This window comes from Erinaceus europaeus, chromosome 22 (assembly GCF_950295315.1).
Source record: "Erinaceus europaeus chromosome 22, mEriEur2.1, whole genome shotgun sequence".
Classification (NCBI taxonomy): Eukaryota; Metazoa; Chordata; class Mammalia; order Eulipotyphla; family Erinaceidae; genus Erinaceus; species Erinaceus europaeus.
This window is the reverse complement of record NC_080183.1, coordinates 8,569,568-8,595,612: the sequence shown is the minus strand read 5'-3', so window position 1 is coordinate 8,595,612 and position 26,045 is coordinate 8,569,568. Positions and strand designations below refer to the sequence as shown.

General features: G+C 47.9%; 1 protein-coding gene across 4 annotated transcripts in view; it reads right to left on the bottom strand.

Moving 5' to 3' along the window:
* Nucleotides 1-26,045, bottom strand: part of KCNK10 (potassium two pore domain channel subfamily K member 10) — a 117,939-nt gene that overhangs the window by 51,051 nt on the left and 40,843 nt on the right. For 3 of the 4 annotated variants that reach the window (XM_007526818.3, XM_060181239.1, XM_016189882.2), the window contains exon 2: nt 23,785-24,119. In XM_007526818.3, the coding sequence (XP_007526880.1) occupies nt 23,785-24,119 (335 nt within the window). Of the gene's footprint in view, nt 1-23,784; nt 24,120-25,319; nt 25,436-26,045 lie in introns of all 4 variants that reach the window. The other variant, XM_060181238.1, reaches the window with a different exon arrangement.

Genomic DNA, 26,045 nt, shown 5'->3' with positions numbered 1-26,045 from the left:
AACAGAGATAGGGGAGATACCAAGCACTTTTTCTCTCTGCTGGAGTTCCCTTAGGAGCTTTCCACAGTGTTCTGGTGAGCTGCCAAGATGTGGCCAAGGACCCAGGCTCGTGCATGGCAAGGCCTTCACACTACTCACCGAGCTGTCTCCCAGCCCCACAGCTCCTTCTGCAATGAATACCACCAGAGGCTGGGAAATAGCTCATGTGTTAAAACATGAGGACCCAGGTTCAAGCCCCTGGCATGAGACAGAAGGACCTGGAGGAACTTTACAGATGGTGAAGCAGTACTGTGGCTGGTCTCTCTCAGTCGCTCTCTGTCTCTTTCTCTCTCTCTCCTTCCCCCAACACAACTAAGAGTCAAAGAGAGCTGGGGAGACCGCATAATGGTTCTGCAAAAGACTCTGAGGGCATAAGCCAGAGCTAAGCAGGGCTTTGGGAAAAAAATAAACAAGATAAATTGTTGTATGCTTTACATTGGGTTCTAGTTCTCCCCCGCCAAGAGAATTAGATCAGTCCAGTTAATTTCGCGGGCCTGCTTGGCCCCGCCCCAAGGGGCCTCCGCCAGAGTTTCAGAGTTGGGGAGAGTTCCAGAGTTCCTGAGTTTCAGAGTTCGAGAGTGAGAGAGTGGCAGAGTTCGAGAGTAAGAGAGAGAGTTCGGGGGGTTCCTGAGTTCGAGAGTTCGAGAGAGTGCTTGTGCCGCCGCAAAGAGACAGCAGAGTTCTGTTTGGTGATTAGTTTGTCTTAGTTGTTCCTGAATAAAGAAATACAGCTTCCCTGCCCAGCCGTGTGTCTGGTCGTCTCTGTTACCCGCCCGTGAAGCTAGACCCGCCCGGCTAGAGCTTACGAATTTTTAACAACAATAAATAAAAGGAAAACCATTTCTGCAGGGAGTAGTAGAATTGCGCAAGCTCAAGTCCCACTTGAGAAAATAAACCAACAAACAAAAATGACAATGGTTCTACAAAGAGACTCCCTTGCCTGAGGTTCCAAAGTCCCAGGTTCAATCCCCCTGCACCACCACAAGCCAGAGATGAGCAGTGCCTCCTCACTGGCTCCTTATTTTGAATTCTGTACACCAGAAAATTCCCAAGAAACACGCCCCAGTGATGACCTCTGTCCCCCTCGAGCTACTATAATGAAGCCTCCATTCCCCGGCAGGACAGATGTGCCTGTGCCCCCCACCCCGCCCAAACATGCTCGTGCCCCACGTCCCCGGGTCCACCTGCCATAGGAGATGCCTGCAGAATAAGGTGCCAGGGGGGTTGTATTGTTAAATGGGAAACTGGGGAATGTTATGCATGTACAAACTATTGTATTTACTGTTGAATGTAAAACATTAATTCCCCAATAAAGAAATAAATTTAAAAAAAAAAGAATAAGGTGCCAGGCCTCCCGCAGCCCTTCCAGAACCTGGCTTCTCACCCCAAAGGAGCAGACAGCAGCTGTCACAGCCGCTAGTCTGTGGCTCACTCAGGTGTGCTACGGGTAGCTGGCCTCGGAGACAGTGACAGACATGAGCTTCTTCTAAGTCAGGGGGATGTGAAGTGGCAGTACACTAGAGTTGGCCATCTGAAGCCCCAGAGGTCACCAGTTCAATCCCTGGCTCCACCATGTGACAGAGCTGAGCTGAGCTCCTCTCTCTCTCTCTCTTAAATGAATTTAATTTTTTTAAAAATATAACTTCTCAGGGGCCAGGCAGTAGCACAGCTAGTTAAGCACACATGGCACTAAGTGTAAGAATCCCAGTTCGAGCTCCAGGCTCCCCACCTCCACAAGTGGTAAAAAAAAAATCTGCAGGTGTCTGTCTTTCTCTCCCTGTCTCGCCTCCTCTCTCCATTTCCCTGTTCTATCCAACAACAACAATAACAATAATAACAAGAAGGGTGGCAAAAATGGAGGGAAATGGCCTCCAGGAGCAGTGGATTCCTGTGCAGACATGAAGCCCCAGTTATAACCCTGGAGGCCAAAAGAAAAATAGACCTTCTCCTAGAATAATAATTAGAAGCCTGTTCCCAGGACAAAGTTGGACTAAGACCCTATGAGGAAAGCAAGATAAGATTAAACATTGAAACTTGATTACATTTATCCTGAATAATGTCCACAGAGCTTTAATTGGCCAATTGTGTTTATTGGACGTACTGCCACAAATCAGATTACAACTGAAAAGGTGAATCATCATTACATTTTGCCTTCATTCATCTGAGCAATTTCAAAGTGCCTAAACTAGGGATTACCAATCTTTCTCCATAAAGGGTCAGACAGTAAATATTTTAGGTTTTGTGGGCCACGAATGGTCTCTGGTGTGGACTTGAACAATCTTCCAAATAGATTTTTTTTTTTAAATCTTCAGACAGGCTGTGGGCTGGATTTGGGAACCTTCAATGGGTCAAGAGAAAAGAAACAACTCTTGAGGACTTTAGTATTTCTGTTCTCTAAGAAGATGGATTTATTAGGCCAGGACCACTGGTTTTCCTCCAGGTTATCTAAGCCACCGGTCTTCTTACAAAGCATCGACTCGTTACATGCAATGCCAGGAACTGAACTCTGGACCTCATGCTTGAGAGTTCAACGCTTTCTCCACTGCATCACCCCCAGACTCTGCCGGTGGCTTAGATAACCTGGAGGCTCTGCTCCGCTCTGCTTTGAAGACAGGAAAGATGGCGGTTCCGTTCTGCTGATAACACCCCCCTGGCCCAACCCCCCCCATCACAGTGTTGAGTGATGCCCCTGGATCAAAGGTCTCAGGTCAAGTTTCTAGCTTCCCCAAATCCTCAGCTCTGCTGCAGCCATATGGAAATAATACCCCTACTCCATCCCTGCCAAGACCATCTGAGGAGGGGTCACTCGGATGGTCCAAAATCCCCACCCTCTACATCCACCAGTTACAGCTTCTGTGACACTGCAGTGGGGGGTTAAGCTCAGCGCCATCGCTGCAGATAACAGTCCAGGTGTGCAGCGCAGACAAGCAGCATGAGTACAGGCTTCATCCCTCCAAATATCGCAAGACGCCTTTTCCCGTTTCTTCTTGTTTGAATGCTATGAATGTATAAGAAGTTCATGCCCATAGATGGAGCCCTCGAGGGAAGTGTGTGCGAGTTGAAAGGAAAAGCAGGGAGACTGTGCCCTGGGCCTGTGCTGTGACAAGTGTTTCTGTGCTCTCCCACTGTGCCCTTTTGCGTCCTTTTGCAAGACAGCCACAGAACCCCCATGTTGAGAGACACTGGCTCAGGGACGTTCGGTGATTTGTCGTGGGATACACTGCTGGGAAGCAGTGAAGCCAGAAGTCAGCTGTGAAATGTTTTGCCCCTTTTCTCTCCACACAGCACCAAGAACAGACTCCTCCCCTCCTCCAAGCTCACCTCCAGGGAGAACTGAGGGTCTGGCCGTCATTCTCCCAGGCAGAGGGCCCTTCAAGGGGATCATTTCCTGTATATATATATATATATATATATATATATATATATATATATATATATATATATGTTTATTTATTTATTTATTCCCTTTTGTTGCCCTTGTTGTTTTATTGTTGTGGTTGTTGTTGGATAGGACAGAGAGAAATGGAGAGAGATGGGAAAGACAGAGAGGGGGAGAGAAAGATAGACACCTGCAGACCTGCTTCACTGCCTGTGAAGCGACTCCCCTGTAGGTGGGGAGCCGGGGGCTCGAACTAGGATCCTTGTGCTGGTCCTTGTGCTTTGCACCATGTACACTTAACCTGCTGCGCTACTGCCCGACTCCCAAGAGGGATCATTTCTAATTAGACTGTGGCCTTCAATAGAGGCATCCAACATCACTCGGCCTTGGCAGCTAAGAGAGCTTAATTGTTCTGCTTTAAAAAGTATCCATGAAAAATAAATAAATAAAAGCAGAAGGTGAAAAACAAAGTCCCAGGTGCAGTCTTCTGCACCACAGTTACCCAGAGCTGAGCAGTGCTCTGGTCTATCTGTATCTTTCCCTCTCTCTCTCTCTCTCTCTCTCCCTCTCCCTCTCTTTCCCTCTCTCTCTCTTAAACATTTGTATTTATTATTGGATATAAACAGGGAGAAATTGAGAGGGGAGAAGGAATTGAGAGGGAGAAAGCTAGACACACGCAACCCTGTTTCACCACTTGTGAAGCTTTCTTCCTACAGGTGGGGACCTGGAACTTGAACCTGGGTCCTTGCGTACTGTACTATGAACACTAAGCCAGGTGCACCGCCACCGGGCCCCTTCTGTATCTTTCTCTCTGATTTCTCTCATTCAAATAAAACAAAATATCTATATTTTAATAATAATAATAATAATAATAACATAAAAAGGGATAGGGGAATAGCAAAGAGACTTCTAGGCCTGAGGCTCCAAAGTTTTGATCCCCAGCACCACCGCAAGTCAGAGCTGAGTTTAAGAGAGAAGAGCAGAGAGAAAAGAAAGATCCTCAAAGAGAGAAATGGAAGGAAGGAAAGAAGTGGGGGGAGTGTGGGAAGGAAGCAGACAGGCCAGTTGACAGGTGAGAAGTTCAAGGTCAGTAACTCATGCCCTGCGACTTGTGTAGATCAAGTTGACCCAGTGTCCATGTGACTTTATCTCTCTTCCAACCCCTCAAATGCTGCAAACGCCTCAGGGAGCATGGTTTTGTGAAAATTAAACATGAGAGAGATCAAAAAGAGATCTTAGAAACATAAATGATAAAAATCAGTTCTCCAGCATCATCAAATTCCTAGTAAGGAATTAGACAGCACCCATGCCAGGAATGATGTTCAATTCTAGCGAGATGGCAAAGGTCACAAGCACCCTTTCAATGCATCAGAATCAAAAGAAATCACCAGATTCAGGCTTTGTGCATTCCAAGAACTACCCGGTGTAAATGGGCTAATCACTTTACATGATTAATCACCTCACATGAGCTCAGTATTTCTGATTGAGTCCATAGTTTTCACTTTATTTTCTAAAGCATTTCTTAATGATCTTGATTGTTATACTCAAGTGAGACCGTTTAAAATTAAATGCATTTGCTTTCAAGTTTGTTTTTTCTCCTGCTTTCATGTTATCAACATGAAGCTAAGCCAGTCCATTAGAAACATCTGAGCAGGAAGCTGGGCAGTGGCGCATCTGGCTGAGTGCAGGCATCACAGTGTATACGGACCTGGGCTCAACCCTTACCTGAAGGGGAGACAACTCAGGAGAGGTGGAACAATGCTGCAGGGCTCTCTCTCGCACCCTATCTCTCTCACCTCAGTTTCTCTATTCTTGTCGAAAATAAATTTAAAATACATATTTTGAAGGAAGGAAGGAAGGAAAGAATGGAAGCAAGGAAGGAAGGAAGGGGGAACGGTCTGAGTACACAGATAAAACAATGACCCAACTGAATCATAAAGAGTTTGGCTTCACCAGAACTCCCACTTTCTGTACCCCAAAAAGAATTTTGGTCCATACTCTCAGAGGGGGAAAAATGATAGGGGGAAGATGACCAGGAGTCACTGAGTCACTGAACTCCAACTCCGTCAGTACCTGTATTGTTAAATGGGAATCTGGGGAATGTTATGCATGTAAAAAAAAGTAGAAACGCAAAGCAGAAATTGACTGAGTTTGGAGTATGGCACCAAAGTAAGAAAGCAGAAGTACACTAGAGTTTGCAGTGAGTACCTCCCTAATACTTCCTCTCCACTTTTCCAAGCTTTGGGTTCATGACTGCTCAACAATTTGTTTGGCTTTGTATGTTAACTCTCTTTTCAGTCACCAGGTTCCAGGTGTCATCAGGATGCCGGCCAGACTTCCCTGGATTGAAGACCCCACCAATATGCCCTGGAGCTCAGTTTCCCCAGAGACCCACCCTACTAGGGAAAGAGAGAGGCAGAATGGGAGTATGGACCAACCAGTCAACGCCCATGTTCAGCGGGGAAGCAATTACGGAAGCCAGACCTTCCACCTTCTGCAACCCACAATGACCCTGGGTCCATGCTCCCAGAGGGATAGAGAATGGGAAAGCTATTGGGGAAGGGGGTGGGATATGGAGATTGGGCGGTGGGAATTGTGTGGAGTTGTACCCCTCCTACCCTATGGTTTTGTTAATTAATCCTTTCTTAAATAAAAAAAAAAAAGGATACAGGGAGAGACATTTGGATGTAGTAATAAGTGTAGGCGTGACTTGGAAAGGAAGAAAAGATGAGACCATAGGAAAAACATGGGCAAATGTAGACAGATAGTTGTAGAAATAATAGTGGACGCACATCTGCAACCTTAGAGCTGCTGTAGCTTACAATGGAGGAAGTGGGGACTCAGAACTCTGGTGGTAAGAATGGTGCAGAGTTGTACCCGTTATTTTGGAATTTTGTAAATTAATATTGAATCACTAATAATTTTTTTTAAGTTGGCTTCATAGATGAGCTATAAGAGCCAAGAATAAGCGATAGCTCACCAGGTACAGTGTCCACCTGATCATGCAGGAGACTCTGGTTTCACCATGGACAACACCAGGTGTCTCTCCTCTCTTTTCCTCCCACTCAGAGAGAGAGAATGAAGAAGTTGGCCCAGAGTAACTGCTTAGCAGAGGTAACGTGCATGTCTGAGACCCTGGAATCAAATTGTAAAGGAAAAATCAGTTGAAGGGCCATGAATTGGCAGATATTATTATTTAAGGCGTTTGGGATGCATTGGATCGACCTTCCCGTGGTGCATCCCGTGAGTACCCATTCATTGGGGAAACTGACAATCCTTCCTAGCCGACTGAATCCACATGGATCCCAGTCACTTTCAAAGCCAGCAACAAGCAGCTCCTGACAGCTTTCAAGCTGTTGGTTCTGCTCTTCGAGTCCTCCAACTTAATGTTGAGGGGCTGTCCTTTGCCAAACGCGTTCTTATTGGTCAATTGGCAATACAGCATCAGGCAGATGTTATCTGCCTACAAGAAACACATATAGCAGTCGATGAAGCTGCTCGATTCACCATCAGCGGCATCATCTAAGTTCATTTCCCACGTCTACGCTCGACCGGACCTGCCAATCTACGCGGATATCTTTGCCCACCCTGTCCAACGCTTGACGTCTCGTCACCCAATCTGGTCCCCTACGCCTACACTGAACTTCTCTGTTCCAGTCTCTTGGAAACAGAGTTGGCAGTCAACTGAGGTAAAGAACAAACACCTCATCACAGACCCCTGCAAGCGTCAACCCAGCTTTGACCTAGCACGTTATGATTGGGCCCTCCTCAATCGCTATGGAACAGGCCATGGCAGGTGCGCCGCTATGTTCCATCGCTGGGGAGCCAGAGACGACCCGAACTGCCCCTGCGGCTACAGACAGACTATGACCCACATAGTCAACGACTGCCACCTCTCCAGATTCAAAGGAAGTCTCGAAACTTTACATCAGGCTCAACCTGACGCTGTTGACTGGCTACAGAAGAAGGGCAAACGCTAGAAGAAGAATTATTTAAGGCCACAAACTAGATGCCATGCACTTCGTGTATGTGTCCACTCACATGTTCAACCAGGGAAGAATGATAAGTCTTAGAGAAGGGGTACTATCAATAAAAAGGGCATTGTTTTTATTCCATCCCTTCTTGAGCTTCCTTCCTAGCTTCTAAGTTGGAATGTCCAGCACCACCACCCCCCAGCTGAACAATTCATGAGCAAATTGCTCAAAATCAGTAATGAATGAATGAAAACAATGAAATTGATGCATGGAGGCACAGGATCCTCCCAGAGCTGTGAAAGGAAAACTCACTGGTCTGTAAAGTCAAACATAAGAAAGGAACCCGGCCATAATAGCTGAAAACTTCCCTAGTCTAGACAACACCAAAGACATAAAGATTCAAGAAGCCCAGAGGGTCCCAAACAGAATTAACCCAGACCTAAAGACACCAAGACATGTCATACTTAGAATGGAAAGGAATAAGGATCAAGAAAGGATCCTCAAGGCTGCAAGAGAAAAACAAAGAGTCACCTACAAAGGAAAACCCATAAGATTAGCAGCAGACTTCTCCATACAAACACTACAGGCCAGAAGAGAATGGCAAGATATCTGTCGAGTGCTCAATGAGAAAGGCTTTCAGCCAAGACTACAGTATCCTGCTAGACTGTCATTCAGACTAGATGGAAGCATCAAGAAAGGAACCCGACAGAGAGAAATGCAGTGAATTTCTTATTCAAAGAAAGGAAGCCGGTGGATGGGACTGAGGGAGAGCAGGATTTGAATGAATCTGTTTCCTAGAAAGACACTTAGACTCCTGCTTTGAGGGGGGGGTATAGAAGTGGGGAGACACTGTTCAAGAAATGGAGCTCTCAAGATAGCCCACAGGAAGTTCTAGGGAGGGTCAGGGGCAGCGTGATATTTAGAGATGATAATAGTGTATTATATACTTGGAATTTGTAAAGACAATAGATCTCAATAGTTCTTGGCATTAAGAAACAGTTGTCTAGAGGCCAGGCAGTGGTGCACCTGGTTGAGCACACATGTCAGTGGGCAAGGAACCAGGTTCAAGCCCCTGGTCCCCACATGCAGGGGGGAAAACTTCACAAATGGTGAAGCAGGGCTGCAGGTGTCTCTGTCTCTCTCCCTCTCTATCTCCCCCTTCCCTCTTGATTTCTGGCTGTCTCTATCCAATAAATAAAGATTATAAAAAAAGTTTTTAAAAATTTTTTTAAATGAAACAGTTGTGTGAAGCCACACATTTAGGGTCAGTTGGTGGCACATCCAGCTAAGCACATGTTACAGTGCACAGGGACCCAGGTTCTAGCCCCACATACATACTGGCGAGGGGAAGCTTCATAAGTAGGGAAGCAGGGCTGCAGGCATCTCTCTCTCCCCCTCTACCTCCCCTTTCACTTGATTTCTGTCCTTTTATAATAAATAAATATTTTTTTAAAAGTTTAGTTCTAATTTGAAGTGATACAGTCAGATGATAATTATGTTTCAGTATGTAAGTGTATCAAATCAGGGGGCAGGGCCAAGATGGCAACATGGAGGCAGAAACTGGCATGAGCTCCAAAAAGCAGCAGCTGCAACCTGGGCTTCTCTGGACAGGGTGGCTGCTAGGCCAGCAGTGGGAGGGTGAATGCCCGGTGGTCAGGGTGACACCAAGAAGGAGTCCTCTGACCCACTCTTGGGCTGGCAAATGGAGGCCAGGGGGACAAAGAAAGGAAAATCTCTAGTTTGATTATTTCTGAACTCACCCTTCCCCCTACCCCAGAACCAGCCCCCAGGGGCTGCTTCCCACTGAGCTATTTTCTTTCCCAAGATTCCTGGCTCACCAAGGGTGTCATTCCAACCCTTTTTCTTTTTGTTTTCCTTTTTTTTTTTTTTTTTTTTTAGGTGGCTGGAGCTCTATTTGAGTGACAAAATACCTGACCAATCAGAGCCTCAGACCTACCTGGGAAAGACTACCTGGAGGGTTTTGGGTTTTTGTTTTTGGCTTTTTTGTTTTGTTTTGTTTTTTTGGATACTTCTTACGACTGGCTGTCATTTGCTCTGGCTGCCTGCAGCCAATCCAGAGTGGTCCAAACAGCAGACTGACTGTTAGGGTTTTTATTCTTTTTTATTTTTATTATTACTATTGTTATATACTCGTGTCCCTTTTCCCTCCTCCTTCTTCAGGTTGACCAAAATTAACTGTTACTATTTTTTCCATTGATAGGTGACTGGGTGTCCTGTCCATTGTGAGAGGAACTTGCTTCTCTCTCTCTCTTCCCTCCACTCTCCTTTTTCCCTCCTCCTAGCTAATTAAAAAAAAAATCTCTCTTCTTTCACTGCTTTGTTTTTCTTCCTTCTTTTGCTTTCTGAATTCACTGATACTCGTTTGTGAATTATTTTAGGGAAGAAATCTGACTCGGAGTGGAGTGTGTGTGTGTGTGTGTGTGTGTGTGTGTGTCTTTCTACTTCCCTTTCTCCTCTTACTATCCCTAGAATTTATAGTGGACAGTAGATTTGCATAATTATCTATTCTTGCTTTCTCTTTTTTCCTTTCTCTTTCTCTTTCTTTCGGTTTTGGTTGCTATTTTTCTTGGACTGAAGGTGTTGTTTAGCTAACTAGTATTGGGTGAACTGCATCAATCCTTGCTTCAGTTGCTATTATTGTAATATCAAATCAGGATGTGATACCATCTTAAAAGGGGCACAGAGTTAAAGTCATGGATAATATATATAATGGATATTTTATAAATCTTATATGTTATATTCTCCACCTGCAGGGAGGAAGATTCACAGATGGTGAAACAGGTCTGCAGGTGCCTGTCTCTCTTCCTCTATATGTCCCCCTCCACTCTCAACTTCCCTGTGTCTACTTAAAACAGAGAGAGAGAGAGAAGAAAATTTCAACAGAGAAGCTGCAGCCTCTCACAAAGTGAAGGCATCTGAAGTTGACCTGAAGGAAGAGAGAAGGGCGGTAGTAAGGAGCCCTCAGAGCCCATCACTCCCCCCAGCATATCCCCCTCCCCTGCTGGAACCCCGCAGGGCATGGCCAGGCAATATAAATCGCTCCCCAGAAGGCATGACCCATCATGAGCACTCGAGCTGTTAATGATGGCTCTCAGGGGAACACTAGCTGTCTGTGGCTTTTCTCCCATGATCTGTATCCTCGGTGAGGTCATCTGTTTCTCGGTCTCCTTCGATGACACCAAAAAGAAAGGCCAACAATGGTGGAGCAGCAATCACTCAGCCTGACTGCCCCCTCCTTACAGCCACATCCCCGATGCTAACAGCTAAGCAGCAGAGTGATTTATCCTCCAACACAGAGCAAAAAGAAGCCAGTGATAGCCACACTGGCAGAGGGCAGGATTCAAAGGTATGAGGTCCTGAGTTCTTTTTTTTTTCCTTTTTTTTTTAATATTTATTTTATTATTTATTCCCTTTTGTTGCCCTTGTTGTTTTATTGTTGTAGTTATTATTGTTGTTGTCGTTGTTGGATAGGACAGAGAGAAATGGAGAGAGGAAGGGAAGACAGAGAGGAGGACAGAAAGATAGACACCTACAGACCTGCTTCACCGCCTGTGAAGCGACTCCCCTGCAGGTGGGGAGCCGGGGTTCGAACGGGGATCCTTATGCCGGTCCTTGTGCTTTGCGCCACCTGCGCTTAACCCACTGCACTACAGCCCGACTCCCGAGGTCCTGAGTTCTAATCTCCAGTACCACAATCGGAGGCCACAAGAGAGCTCTGGTCTCTCTGCTCCTCTTGAGCCCTCTCACTCTTGTCTTACTTATTTTTATTTTTATTTTGCCTCCTGGGTTATTGCTGAGGCTCACTGCTGGCACAACGAATCCGAGGCTCCTGGTGGCCATTTTTTCATTTTATTGGACAGAACAGAGAAATTGAGAGGGGAGGAGAAGATAGAGAGAGAGACAGACACCTGCAGACCTGCTTCACGCCTTGTTAAGTGTCCCCCTGCAGGTGGGGAGCTGGAGGCCCCTGGACCCTGGAACCTGAACCCTTGCATGGATCTTTGCACTTAGTACTATGTGTGCTTGACCAGGTGCACCACTGCCCAGGGCCCCTTTTTTAAAAACTTGATTTATTTATTTTCCCTTTTGTTGCCTTGTTTTATTTTATTGTTGTTGTAGTTATTATTGTTGCTGTTATTGATGTCATCGTTGTTAGATAAGACAGAGAGAAATGGAGAGAGGAGGGGAAGACAGAGAGGAGGACAGAAAGATAGACACCTGCAGACCTGCTTCACCGCCTGTGAAGCGACTCCCCTGCAGGTGGGGAGCCAGGGACTTGAACCGGGATCCTTACGCCAGTTCTTGTGTTTTGTGCCACATGCACTTAACCCGCTGTACTACTGCCTGACTCCCTAATTTTTTTTAACCACACTTGGGGTTGGGAGATAGCTAATCTAGTAGGGTAAAACTTGGCTGTGTGTGAGTTGGTTTGAGTTCCCAACCGCCACAAGGGCACAGCTGTCTCAGGAAATTCCATGAGTGGTGGAGCAGTGCTATAGTGTCTCTCCTTCTCTACTGTCTTCTCTCCTCTGTCTGACCCTCTATTTAAAAAAGAAAAAAAAAAAGGCTGAGAAGACAGTGTTATATAAATAAGTCTTTTGTACTGGGGGCGGGGGAGGGGGTAGCGCAGCAGGTTGAGCGCACATGGCGGAAAGCACAGGGACCGGCTTAAAGATCCCAGTTCGAGCCCCCCGGCTCCCCACCCATAGGGGGGTTGCTTCAAAAGTGGTGAAGCAGATCTGTAGGCATCTCTCTTTCTCTCCTCCTCTGCCTTCCCCTCCTCTCTCCATTTCTGTCTGTCCTATACAATAACGGGGACAGTGATGACAACAATGACAATCACAAGAACAATAGGCAACAAGTGCAACAAAAGGGAAAAGGTAGCCTCCAGGAGCAGTGGATTCATGGTGCAGGCACCCAGTGATAACCCTGCAGGCAAAAAATAATAACGACTTCTGTGCCTATTGCTCTAAAGTCCCAGGTTCAGTCCCTGCCTCCACTATAAGCCAGAGTTGAACAGTGCTCACTCTCTTTCATTAAAAAAATATGAAGGTTTCTTTTAATTGCTACCAGGATTACTACTGGGACTCAATGTCTGCACAGCAAATCCACAGCTTCCAATGGCCATATTTTTTTTTCGCTCTTTCATTTGACAGGACAGAGAGAAATTGAGAGGAGAGGGGAAACAGAGTAGGAGAGAGACAGACACCTGCAGTACCACTTCACCACTCATGAAGCTGCCCTCCTGCAGGTGGCAAACAGAGGCTTGAACCTTGGTTCTTGTGCACTCAAGCAGGTGTGCCACCACCACCCTGCCCCCAATGAAGATCTTTAAAACAAATTGAAAAAAAAATCACTAATTTTAAAAAATAGGGTCCACCAGGAGCAGTGGAATCACACTATTATAAAGCCCCAGAGAAAACTCTAAACTATAATGAAATCACCACCCTGGAACCACAGAGCAGGCATCATCCAGGACAGACAGACTGACAGACAAGCACCCTCCCAAATGCTTGTACCATGAGGGACAAAAACAGGGACCTTCATCTGATGGTGGAGAGGGGGCTCTGTGTTGGGGTTTCTGGAGGGGTCGGTCAGCAGAGGGATCAGTGAGTTCCACACTTAGGCAGGGCGAGAGGGCAGTGTGGGAAAGGCTTCCTAAGGTATTCAAAGCAAGCTCTCGACTTGGTCACTAGCAGCCACAAGCCACAAGCCCTGTGAGGCAGAGAAAGGCAATCAGGGATTAAGAAAGCAGCTCTAATACCCCAAACCCTGACAGTGGGGTGGGTGTGCCCCCATTTCCTTGTACACTTGTGGCTGAGGGACCTCAGGTGAGTGGAGGGCTGATGTTAGCTTGTTGGCCGCAGTTGCTTTTTATTGCTCCCTCTTAAGAAGTGTGTCACACTTAGGTTTTCCAGGGCTGCAGAAGTAACCATGCTGGGACTGGCAGGTGAGTGGCTGAGCCCCCCCGGTTTCATTACACTGCAGAGGAGGAAATTTGGGGTCCCCACCCCCAGAAAGGCACCTCTCTGATCCCAGTAAGTCTATTTCAGCGTGGAGAGATGGACAGCACAAAGCCTTCAAATGTCACTCTTGTGACAGAGAAAATTCTAGACTAAAAAGACAAGTGGTTCATAGCCCAGCAGGTGACACAGTGAGCAAGGCATGAGGTCCTGGGTTTGATCCCCAGCATCACATGTGCCAGAAGGATGCTCTGGTTCTCACTCACTCTCTTGCTCTCTCACTCTGTCAAATAAAGAAAGAAAGAAATAAATCATGGGGCAAGACAGTAGCACACCTGGCTGAGCACACATGCAACAATGTGCAAGGACCTGGGTTTAAGCCCCCAGTCCTCACCTGCAGGGGGAAAGAAGCTTCACAAGTGGTGAAGCCGGGCTATAGTTCTCTCTCTCTGTCTCTCCCTCCTCCTCTCTCTCAATTTCTCTGCCTCTATCCAGTAAAAATAAATTAATAGCATTTATTTTAAAGTCAACAGGAAGGTCACTGAACTGAATCTGGGAAGCCGTGTGTTCCCACCCACAGGCTCTTTTTCCCTGGCTCTGCGCCTCTCAGCCCAGCTCCCCTCCTCTGGAGAATGCTGGCCGACTCCCACCCGGGCTGGGATGCCTCAGGATTCCAGGTGGACAAACAGTACACGAGCACTCAGCTTCTGAGGCAGGTGGTCAGCAAGGCAGCCAGGCCTATGCCAGCCAGAGTGGACTGGTCATCCAGAAGCCACTCCACCTCCGAATCTGTTGCACACACGCACCTGGGCACCAGGTCAGAGCACAGGAGGCCAAAGAGCTCAGTGCTTTGCGAAGGCACCTCTGAGAAGGCAGAGAGGCACCATAAGTAACACTCTGAAGGTGTTTATTCTCCCGCTGTCAGTTCTCCAGCTATGTGCAAATATTAACCTTTCCCAGGTCCCCCCAGGAGCCAGGCAGCAGGCTCACAGCTGAACTTTGCAGCCTGGTTATAAATCGAAGGTGAAGGCCACCAGCAGAATGGACAGGACACATGCAGAATGGGTTTGTAAAAAGCCAGACAAGCCCAAGATGAGTGGGGCCACACATTCAGAGCTCACGGTCTTAGACAAGAGCTTTTGCAGCCACAGCTGGTTAATACTTGGGTGGAGGAAGGAGGGAAGATTCTAGAATTAAGCTCATTAACATCTAGGTCTACACGAATGACTGACTAATCTATCTAGATGCTGTCAAGTGGAACCAAACCATGATTGGGAGACATTTGTACTACCTTCCAAATCAGGTCTTCCAGATAGAATCAGTTTTCTCTCTTCCTCTGATCACATAGAAAAACTGAAATAAGATATTGGATAAACAATGAGGAAAGCAGCATGCCCACTGCAAAGCATGTGCCTTCTCCCACGATCACTCAGAGATGATCGATAAACATTCAGACTAGCCAACTGTGCCCCTTTCGTCCCCGTCTGGACTCAGCCTCTCCAGATTAAATAATAAATTTGCCGAGTGATGCTGGAAAGAAAAAAAAAATCTTCCTGGTCTTGAGGAGAATGTCTGATGAGTGCCTTGCTCTTTCTGTGCTGGGGATCCCGCCTGTCAAATATCAGTCTGTCTGGTTTCTGGGAAGGAAGATTTTTATGAGGGCTACAGGAGCAGCTGCAAGGATTCTGACTTGCTACAGAGTGAGTTAAAGTAAAGATGAATGTTTCATTTCTGGTGTTCCCTTAGAGACTGTATCCATACCTACTATCTGCACCTCTTTCTGCTGAACACGGTTGGATGAACAAAAGGCAAGAAAGTGGAGACAATTCCACAAAGGGAAGAGAATCCTGAGCTAACCAACAGAAGAATCTTAGCAGTCAGCATTTACAATGACGCACCAAATGCGGCCTCCTTAATTTATTCAGGTCTCTCCAAAACCCTGAAATGATAAGCCCTGTCACTGGACTGGGTGGTGGCTTAGCCAATGGAGCACACCTGTTACCATGGGCAACAGCCCAGGTGCGAGATCCTAGTCCCAAGCTGCAGGGGGTAAGTTTCATGAGCAGCGGAGCAGTGCTGCAGCTTTCTGTGTCTCCTCTTTTCTTTTTCTCTTTTGCCTCCAGGGTTATTGCTGGGGCTCAGTGCCAACACTATGAATCCACTGCTCCTGGCAGCCATTTTTTTTCCATTTTATCGGATAAGATGGAGAGAAATTGAGAGGGGAGGGGGAGATAGAGAGGGAGAAAGATAAAGACACCTGCAGACCTGCTTTGCCTCTTGTGAAGTGTCTCCCCTGCAGGTGGGGTGAGGCGCCAGAGGTTAGATCCCAGTCCTTGCTCAGCCCTGTCTCATCCCTCTGTATCTGGTCCTCTATTAAAAGACAAAAAGAGCCACTGGGTATGGTACAGTCATGCAGCCTTAGCAATAACCCTGGTGCTGCAGTAAGTAAATGAGTAAGTAAATGCTATCATTATTTTATAAATCAGAAAACAGAAGTATCATGCCCATGTTCACTCATAAGTGGTAGATCCTGGCCTGCTTAAAAGTCCACTCTTGGGAGTCTGACGGTAGTGCAGCAGGTTAAGTACACGTGGCGCAAAGCACAAGGACCAGCGTAAGGATCCCGGTTCAAGCCCCCAGCTCCCCACCTGCAGGGGAGTCGCTTCACAAGCGGTGAAACAGTCTGCAGGTGTCTGTCTTTCTCTCCCCCTCTCTGTCTTTCCCATCTCTCTCCATTTCTCTCTGTGTTATCCAACAACAGTAAGCACTACAACAATAAAACAAGGGCAACAAAAGAGAATAAATAATTTTTTTAAAAAAACGTCCACTTTTATTCGTTTTTTCCTTTGCTACCAGGGCTTCACAGAGCTTCATGTGAGCACAACTCCTCTAACTCCAGCACACTTATTTTATAGAGACAGAAAGAGAGAGAAAGAGACAGAGAGAGACCAAGAACACAGCACTTGACTGCTCATGAAGCACCCCCTTTTCCTGGCCCTTCTGTGGTGGCCTAGGGCTCAAACAGGAGCAAAGTGTGTGCTCTACCAGATGAGCTATCTCCCCGCCCCTCAAGTCAGCTCCTCTTATCTCCCACAGATTTCTCTCTCTCTCTCTTGCAGCCTGAAAACATTTCTCAGAAATTCATCTGCGGTCACCTTTTTCACCTGTAGCTAGAGAGCTTAGAGAGGCAGGGATCCGTGTTTTCAGAGAACTAATGGTGAAAACTCCCCTGTTGATGAAGTTAGCCTGTGTTAGCAAGCTCCGCCTCCCTTCCATCCATACCCGCTGAGGAGACAGAGATGTGCTTTCTCAGTAGAGACTCGTGAACTAGCATTGTCTGCATGGTAACTTGTGGCTACTGGTTTGAAATAGTGCCCACTGATTCAGCCTCTTGATTCCATGAAGACACAAGGTCACCTCACTCTAGACACACCCAACAGGTGATGATTATTCTCTCCAATCTTCTCACAGGGGAATGAAGTTTCCTTGGGGCGTGAGAGGTTCCACGAACAGAGGACTGAGTCAGAGACAGGTTGTGCTCATAAAAAAAGGTCTGAGTCCTTTATCTTCTAGCATCCATCACTCCAACTGTTCAAGCCACGCTGGTCTCTGGAGACTGTGGTTAAAAGCCCTGGATTCTAGACTCAGAGTGCAGGGATCCAGTTCTCCCTTGCACAGAACTATGAGTAGGTTATTGAATTTCTCTGTTTCTCAGGTGCTTGTCCTTGGCTCACGGGCTTGCTGTAATGACTAAATGACCCCATACACTGGAAGCACTGACAGCAGTGTCTGGTGGGGCTGGGCATTGGTGCACTTGGTTGAGTTCTGGTACTCACGTGGGGTGACTCTCAGCCAGGAAGGTAAGATACCAGTTCTCCCTTGCTAGCTCGAGGGCTCAGCGATATGGACAGGAGACACCAGGGAGAATTCGAACACTCTCATTTATTGGAAGGTGAGCTTGGGTTTTTATAGGGATTCAAACAAAGAACATTTTTCAAATACATCAGAAATTACAGGTTTCTTAAAGGTCAGCTTGCTCCTATGGTAGGGGGCTGGTATGACAAGAACTGATGTGATACATAAAGGTCAAGACAATTATTCTCCATGATGCAAACAGGTTAATTATCTAAAGGCATTTGAGAGAAGCACAGGGATTAAACCAGCAGGGTGAGAGAGAGAGAAGATAAACAAAGATTAATGTAAATCATAGATATCAAAGAACATAAAGAAATACATTTTGAGGTTACTGTCTGGTGTCGAGGAGGTGTTTGATAGAGTATGTTCTCCTTTGTGATCAAAAGGGAGGTGAATGTGTGAACTCTGGGTGACTATGAGAACTTTGAATGAACCTTAAAGCAAGCAGCCAGGTGGCCTGCTGCTAGCAGGGAGAAACTGTGAGATCTCTGTGGGCTTGAGAGTCTAATAAGGGGAAACTGAGTCTGGGAGACTTTTTTCCCCTTTGCTCAGAGGTTAACAAGGGAGTGTCTTTTCCAGACCTCCATCCATAGATGGGGGGAGTTCCCCTAAGCTCTACCAAGCTTTCGCAAAGTCCCACAGTTGAGCACACATGTGATCATGCACAAGGACCCAGGTTCAAGTCCCCAGTCCATGTCTATGGCCCGGGGGGGGGGGGGCAGTAGGTCTCCTCTGTGTCACTTGGTTGGAGAAGGACAGTGCCTCTATCACTTCAAGGCCATAGGACTTGCTTTAAGTCCTCAGAGCTGCGTCCTTGGGCACAAAGGACCCAAACCTACATCACCCACCAAGGTCACCCCCTGCTCAAGGTCTCTGTGCACAGCTCGCTGGGAAGAAGGGAGGATTTGGAGGGCAGGGAGGGAGAATGCTCTGCACCTGAACTCCACAGACAGCGGGTGAGTACATGGAAGTAGCCTCCTCAGTAGAAACTCTTTCTGGGGCAGCATGGTCTGACCTCCCCAGAGCAAGCAACCATTTCTGACCAGTCTTTTACTCTGGCAAGTCACCTCCCCGCCCCTACCCTCTGGCCCGTGGTGGGCATCCTGTCCAACACGAAGCCCACTCCCTGAAACACTGCTCCCTTCAAGGTGGCTGCTACCAAGAGAAGCCGAAGCCACGGGCCCCCACAAGCTACAGAACAGACAGCCTGAAAATATTCACAGCCACCCAGTCAGGACCCCAGCGCTGCCAGCTCTAGGCCCAAGCACCTGTTGCCAATGTGGGACTTGCTGAAGCCGCCCCCCATGACGGTGTTCTGAGGATAACAGACGACAGACTTGAACACTTTCTCCCAGACGACTCAACAGTTCCTGAGATGGGAAAATGAGCGATGGTGGTGCATGAGAGGGGGACAGAAAGAAGACACTGGGGTGAAGTGAAAGTCCATGGAAGCAGTGACTTCAAGGTGCATTCGATTTACTTTCCTGCACTGAGAAAGGTGTGCAGACACCCCGGCTGTGCTGTTGCATCCTGGGCCCTGCACCTCACTTCAGAGGGCAAAGAGGGAACAAGGGAGAAGAGACACTGCTTCCTAAATGCCACCCACAAGCCACCCACATGCCAGGCACTCTGCTCACTCAGTACCCAGCGTACGAGTGCTCATTCACTCCTCCCAGTTCTCCAAATGATGCCCTGCACCCCCACCTGCAGGAGGAGGAAGTTGGTTTAGATTTAGAGGCTGTAATCTATTTGGAAAGAACAATAGTCTAGGGCCAGGGAGACAGCTCAGTGAAGAAGAGAGCAAGACTCATGTGCCTGAGATCCCAAAGGTCCCAGGTTCAGTCCCTGGCACCACCTTCTACCAGAGCTGAGCAATGTTCCAGTCTCTTTCCCCCTCCTTTCTAATTTTTTTTTTCTTTCCTCCTCCAGGGTTATTGCTGGGCTCAGTGCCTGCACCATGAATCCACCGCTCCTGGAGGCCATTTTTTTCCCTTTTGTTGCCCTTGTTGTAGCTTCGTTGTGGTTATTATTATTGCCCTTGTTGGATAGGACAGAGAGAAATGGAGAGAGGAGGGGAAGACAGAGAGGGGGAGAGAAAGACAGACACCTGCAGACCTGCTTCACCTTTGGGAAGCGACTCCCCTGCAGGTGGGGAGCCGGGGGCTCGAACCGGGATCCTTACGCCGGTCCTTGTGCTTTGCGCCATCTGCGCTTAACCCACTGCGCCACCACCTGACCCCCCCCCCCTCCTTTCTAATTATCTTTCTCACTCAAAATAAATAAATAAATGGAAATATAAACATCCATTTGGGAGGTACAATAATACCATGCTGGACACTCAGGGCTTCCCAAATCATTTTTACTACCCCTTCCAGTCTTTTTCTTGTGGCAACAGCTTCAAGAGGAAGCCCAGGTGGGCTGGGGAGACAGCATAATGGTACTTCAAAAGACTTTGTTGCCTGAGGTTCTGAGGTACCAGGTTCACTCCCCAGCATCACCATCAGCCAGAGCTGATAACTCTGGTAGAAAGAAGGTGGATGTGGAGATGGGGGGAGGAGGAAGCAGCAAGAAGAAGGGAGGAAAGAGGAGGGGGGAGGAAAGGAGGAGAGGAGAGGAAAGGCCCAGAAAGCTTAATGCATGAAGCACACACCTCCACACATGAGGCCCTGGGTTCGAGTCCCAGCACCATGTGGGAGCACCAAGGATTCTATAGATGGCAGGCAATGCTTTGGCATCTCTGCTCTCTGAAAGTATAAAGCAACAACACTGGGCTGGTATGCTGCTCACACACACACAAGGCTACTTATTCATGCCTCAGCACCATATGAAAAACAAAAACTTAGAAAAAAGCAGTGCAGCGCACGGAGCTCTGGAGTCTGGCCCCAGCCTCACTCTCCATCACTGCTCGGCTTGGGGCTGTGGCTGGAGGTCCTCAGAACGCTCGCTCGTCTATGAGATGTGATAACGCGTGAGAAGCCACGGGTCATGTTTAGCAGGGGTTAACAGAGCTGAAGAATTAAAGCCTTCAGAATGGTGCCTAGAGGAACGTAAACAATGAACAGTAGCTGTTTGTTATCCTGAACAACAGCTTCGAAGGGAATCTCCCCATTACCGTCATCCACACACAGTCTCAGGGGTAAGAATCCCAAGATGGATGGATCTACCGTGTCCTCTATGGGCAGAACAGCTGGACCCAGCCTGGCTAAGCAGCTCAACCCAGGGCAAAAGACCTTAGTGTGGGAGGGACCAGCATGCACTGGGGTGACACAGGCCCACCCTGGTCTCACTGTGAAATCACAGGTGACTCCACTGTTCTCCACTGGGGCTGCCACAGAGTCTACTTGATAAATAGGAGGCAGATCGACCCAGTCATGCTCTGGATAAAGACGGTCACAGAGGTGACCTGGGAGAGTTATCAAAGTGGAATTAAAAACAGCTGAGTTGTTTCTCTGGGCTCAAGCCTCAAAGACTCCAGAGCCAACTCTGAAGGGACTTTGCACAGTAGAAGCAGACAGAGAAGATAACAGTTATACATGTTAGGACTGGAAGCACCACAGGGCATTTCAGAAACTTTCCTCCCTTTTCCAAGAGCAGAACCCCGGGGCTTTCTGGCTTCTCCCTCTCTCCCTGAGTAACAAACAGTGGTGACAACAGTAATAGGCACAAGTGAAGGCCCAGTGGTGTTGTTCCTGGTTAAGTGCACATAGTACTATGCTGAAGGACCACGCAAGGACGCAGGTTCCCCACCTGCTCCCCACCTGCAGTGGGAACGCTTTTACAGGTGTCTTTCTCTCGCGCTTTCTATCCTACACTCTCCCACCCCACTACCCCCACAATTTAGCTACAAGTAACTGAGCATCCATCACCAGGAGGGACCAGGTGGTGGCGCACCTGGTTGAGTACCAAGTTGCATGCGGTATCATGATTCATTCCATCCTGACCTCCCTGGGCAGATGACCTCACCAGTGTGTCTTGGAACCTCACCACTTCAGAGCCCTTCCCCACTAGGGAAAAATAAAAACAGGCTGGGGGTGTGGATCGACCTGCCAACACCATGCCCAGCAGAGAAGCAATTACAGAAGCCAGAACTCCCACTTTCTGCACCCCCCAAAGTAATTTTGATCCATACTCTCAGTTGGGGAAAAAATGATAGGGAGAAAACGACTAGAGGGTTCTGAACTCTAACCCCATCAGCAACCAGAGAGACAGGAAGAAAAAGGGAGGAACATTTGGATGTAGTAATAGGTGCATGTGTGGGCATAATGGTTATGCAAAGAGACTCTCCTACCTGAGGCTCTAAAATCCCAGGTTCAATCCCCCTCACTACCATCAGTGAAAGCTGATCAGTGCTCTGGTAAAATAAATAAATTAATAAATTAATAAATAGTTGCATGTGTGACTTGAAAGGAAGAGAAGATGGGACCTTAAGAAAATGGGCAGGGGAGTCGGGCAGTGGCGCAGCGGGTTAAGTGCAGGTGGCGTGAAGTGCAAAGGACCGGCATAAGGATCCCAGTTTGAGCCCCCGGCTCCCCACCTGCAGGGGGGCACTTCACGGGCAGTGAAGCAGGTCTGTAGGTGTCTGTCTTTCTCTCCCCCTCTCTCTTCCCCTCCTCTCTCCATTTCTCTCTGTCCTAACCAACAACAATGACAGCAATAACAACAATATTAATAACAACAATAATGATAAACAACAAGGACAACAAAAAGGGAAAAATGGCTTCCAGGAGCAGTGGATTCATAGTGCAAACACCAATCCCCAGCAATAACCCTGGAGGGGAAAAAATGGGCAGATATACACAAATATAGACAGACAGTGGTAGAAATAATAGTTGACCCACATCTGCAACCTTAGAGCTGCTGTAGCTTACAATGTAGGGAATGGGGACACAGAACTCTGGCGGTGGGAGAGGTGTAGAGTTGTACACCTGTTACCTTATAATTTTGTAAATCAGCATTAAGTCACTAATTTTTTAAAAAGTGACTTGAAAGAAGACATTTCTTGTAGAAGGACCTCAGATCTTAAGTAGCCTCAGGAGTCCCCGCCCCTGTCAATGTATTTTGAGGCAGATGGATGAACTGACTGGTAAACAGACGCACAGTCTGAGAGGGATGACAGATAGACAGACAGATAGTAAACAGACACCAAGATAGAAGGATGAATGGAGATAGATAATTGATATGTGGACGGACGGATGGATGGATGAATGGATGGATGGATGGACGGACGGACGGACAGGGATAGATATATAGACAGACAGGCAGATGGGCCAGCCAGCCAGCCTGGGTAATGAATCCTACAGACTCAGAGATTGCAACTGCCACTAGAAGTTATTATGATGGGGCCAGGTTGTGGTGCACCAGGTTGGTCACACATTACAATACTTGAGGACCCAGGTTCAAGCGCCCGGTTCCCACCTCTCTATCTCCGCCTTCCTCTCAATTTCTGGCTATTTCTATCCTATAAATAAACAAAGATAATAAAAAATTAAAAATAAAGAAGTGAATATGACAAACCCCAGCCACAGAAGGAGCTGTGGAAGCCATCTTTTCATCCCTCTGCACTCCAAACTTTGGAACTCCCAGAGAGAAGGCACTTTCCATTGCTTCCAGGAAAACCGCCACCTTCAGCAGAACCCACTCTTCATGGTTCAAAGCGTGCGTGTCTAAGCCAGAGAACGGAACTCCAGCCTCAGCGGCCCCCACACCCCTTCTCAGCACCAGGCAGAACCCTCCCTCTACCTGGTTCCTAACCGGCTCCCCTCCCTTCTCGAGGATTCTGTACTCTGCCTTCTGCAGACATCTCAAGCTGCAGACATCTGTCTTGTTTCCTCATCACGCCATCTTAACTCTTTCTTAACCAGCCACAGTCCAGCCTGCCAAGTTCACCTCAAACCCGCCTTCCTCACTTCGATTCTCTGACTCACTGTCCAAGTTCGCCGCCTCCAACCCCCATAAATCATTTTTATTTTATCTGCTGAGCACAGTGACTGGCTCATAACCTGTTACAAAGCATCGACCTTGGTGACTATTATCAATACCAGGTCTTGTCATATTATCCTACACATACATCAAAACAGCCCTCCCAAGCCCCCAGCAGTCTCCCCGTCCCACCTCTGGTGGCCTTTCCTCATCTCTGGCCTTGTTAACCTCAGGCAGATGACTATTTTCCTCTTAAAGTGTTTTCATTCTTTGACATTCTAGGGCGCCCCTTGCTCCCAGCACCCCACACAGACGGAAGAACCAGCCTACCCAGATGAGCTTGAACTTGGAAATCCAAGGCCACATGCCCACTGCCACTTCCAAAAGCTGGTGACACCAGCTCCATCTCCCCCTTATCAAAGGCTTCACCCTGTGGCTTCTTTGAGGTCTCAACCCAAATGTCCCCTCCCCACTGAAAGACTCTCTGGCCATCGAGGGTCTCTCATCCAAAGGTGAAGAGCAGGAAAGGTCAACCACTCATGTGGTGGCCTGGGGCTGGGGCCTCTCCGCTCACCTGGATCAAGGTCTCCAGCTCCTGCGGGCTCACGCAGACATGGTCACGCAGGAACTCCGCCTTCTCCAGGGCGATGGTGTTCTTCTGACTGCTCTCGAAGGGTTGTTCCAATGCCCGGAAGACCAGGCCGCCCGTGACCAGGTAGACCACCACCACCACGAAGATGGCCACCACCGTCTTCCACTTCATGACTGTCTGCAGGCCCCCCTGGGAGGCACCCTCCATCCTCGCAACCACCGTGGCCCGGGAAGAGATGGACAGGCGTGGCGTCGGGCAGTGCCCGTTAGTGCTGCCCTTGGGCTGGCCCGCCGGGGGCGCAGCTGCTGGCACAGCCACTGGGGAAGAGAGAGAGAGAAAGAGTTTGTTGGTATATCAAACACACAAAACTTGTCGGAAACAAAGCACAGGTGTCTTGCTCCAGCGGCTGGCACACACCGGGATTAGACATCGGTACCACCAGCCTGCCACCAGTGGGGAGTCGGATCAGTTGCTAGGTGCTTGCTTTGTACTCTGTAAAAATCAGCACCTGGAGGCTCACATCCAAGAAGATTCATTACTAGGGTTTAAAACAGGGGTGCGGTTCTGCCAGGGTCCAGATCCAGAAGCTGCGTCTCCATTATTTGGGGTTCCATCTCCCCCAACCCCACCCACCCTCGGCTTTTTGTTCAAGTAACATGTAAGATCCTGGGCCAACCGCCACTTGTGAAAAGCTAGTGTGTTGTTCGATTTGGAAAAGGATGAATAGAGGTTTTTCAGCAACTGAGTCCAAGTACCGAGGGTTAAGTGACACCAAGAGCAGAGCACAGTTGAACAGCATCCAGCAACTTCTCTAACCTCTTCTTATTTTATTTACTTTTTTGGATAGAGACCAAAAGAAATTGAGATGGAAGGGGGAGAGAAAGAGGGGGGAAAAGGGATAAGGAAAGGGAGAGAGAGACAGAGAAAAGGGGATAAGGAGAGGGAGAAAGAGATTCCTGCAGCCCTGTTTCACTTCCGTGGAGACTGGGACTTGAACCCAGGTCCTTGTGTACTCAACCAGGTGCACCATGGCCCAGCTCTCTCTGATCCCTTCTAACCAGGACTGAAGACAAGAAACAAAACAAGAATGAGCACGGTGTCAGGGAGACATCAAAGTCAGACACTACGGGGGAAAGAGAGGTTTCTGGGGATGACTAAGAGGGGAACCAAGGCAGGGTGGGCTTAAGGAAGAAAGCACCAAGTGAGAGCTTAGGCCAACTAGTCTGCGTTCCTGAAAAAATGAAAGCGATGAATGAAGAAGAACGAAGTGAACCCCAAGTGTATTTCTCAGGCTAGGGAGAAGGTGCAGCCAGAGGGCAAAGAGCCGGTGATGAGGGGCGTCCCAATTTCAGTCTCTGGCCCAAAACAAGGATGGTGTGTGTTTCTTAGTAGAAAATGAGGTGACTTCAGACACAATCGTCCTTTCTCTGTCTCTTCCTTCTAACAAGAAGCCGCTGGGACGGAAACTTCACAGGCTTTTAAGGACGCAGCCTTAGAGGCTGGGCTCGCTTCATTACCTGAGAAGCGAACATTTGAAGCTGGGGATTTCCACTGAAGCAGGAGACTCAGGCACCTCAGAACAGTCCCTTTGTGATTCCGATTCTTATTATGGGCTGTGTCCTGGTGCTGCCCGCTGTTGTGTAAATACAATAGGATCTTAGGAGACCAGGATCTATATTTCCTGACAGGAGACAACAATCCCCTTCACCTGAGCCCAGACTCTTTAATCTCTGCCTCGGGAAATGGGAGGCCAAATAAAACCACAGGAACATTGGGGTGGGGGCGAGGGCGGGGGCGGGTGGGGGCGCAGCTGGTAAAGTGCGCACATTACAGTGCATAAGGACCAGGGTTCAAACCCCCCCATCCCACCTGCAGGGCGGGGGAACTTTCATGAGTTGTGAAACAGAGCTGCAGGTGTCAGGTGTCTCTCCACTTCCTCCTTCCCTCTCAACTCCTATTTGTCTCTATCCAGAATAAATAAATGTTAAATTTTTTTTTAAAGCGCTTGAATGTTATTCCATTTTCAAAACACTAGGAGCCTGGAAACACCTGGCCAGAGAGCTCCTGAAACACCCCTGAACCTCAAACTCAGCTTTCTCTTTAGCAGTCAAGCTGAACGCCAGTCTTTCAGCGTGTGTTACTGTCAAAGAAAATAAGGTCTGAGTGTTCCATTTCCCTGACTCCCGTGGACATGAGATTCTCTGGAATCTCTGGTTGAAAGCCTTGAGAATTAGAATCAGGGG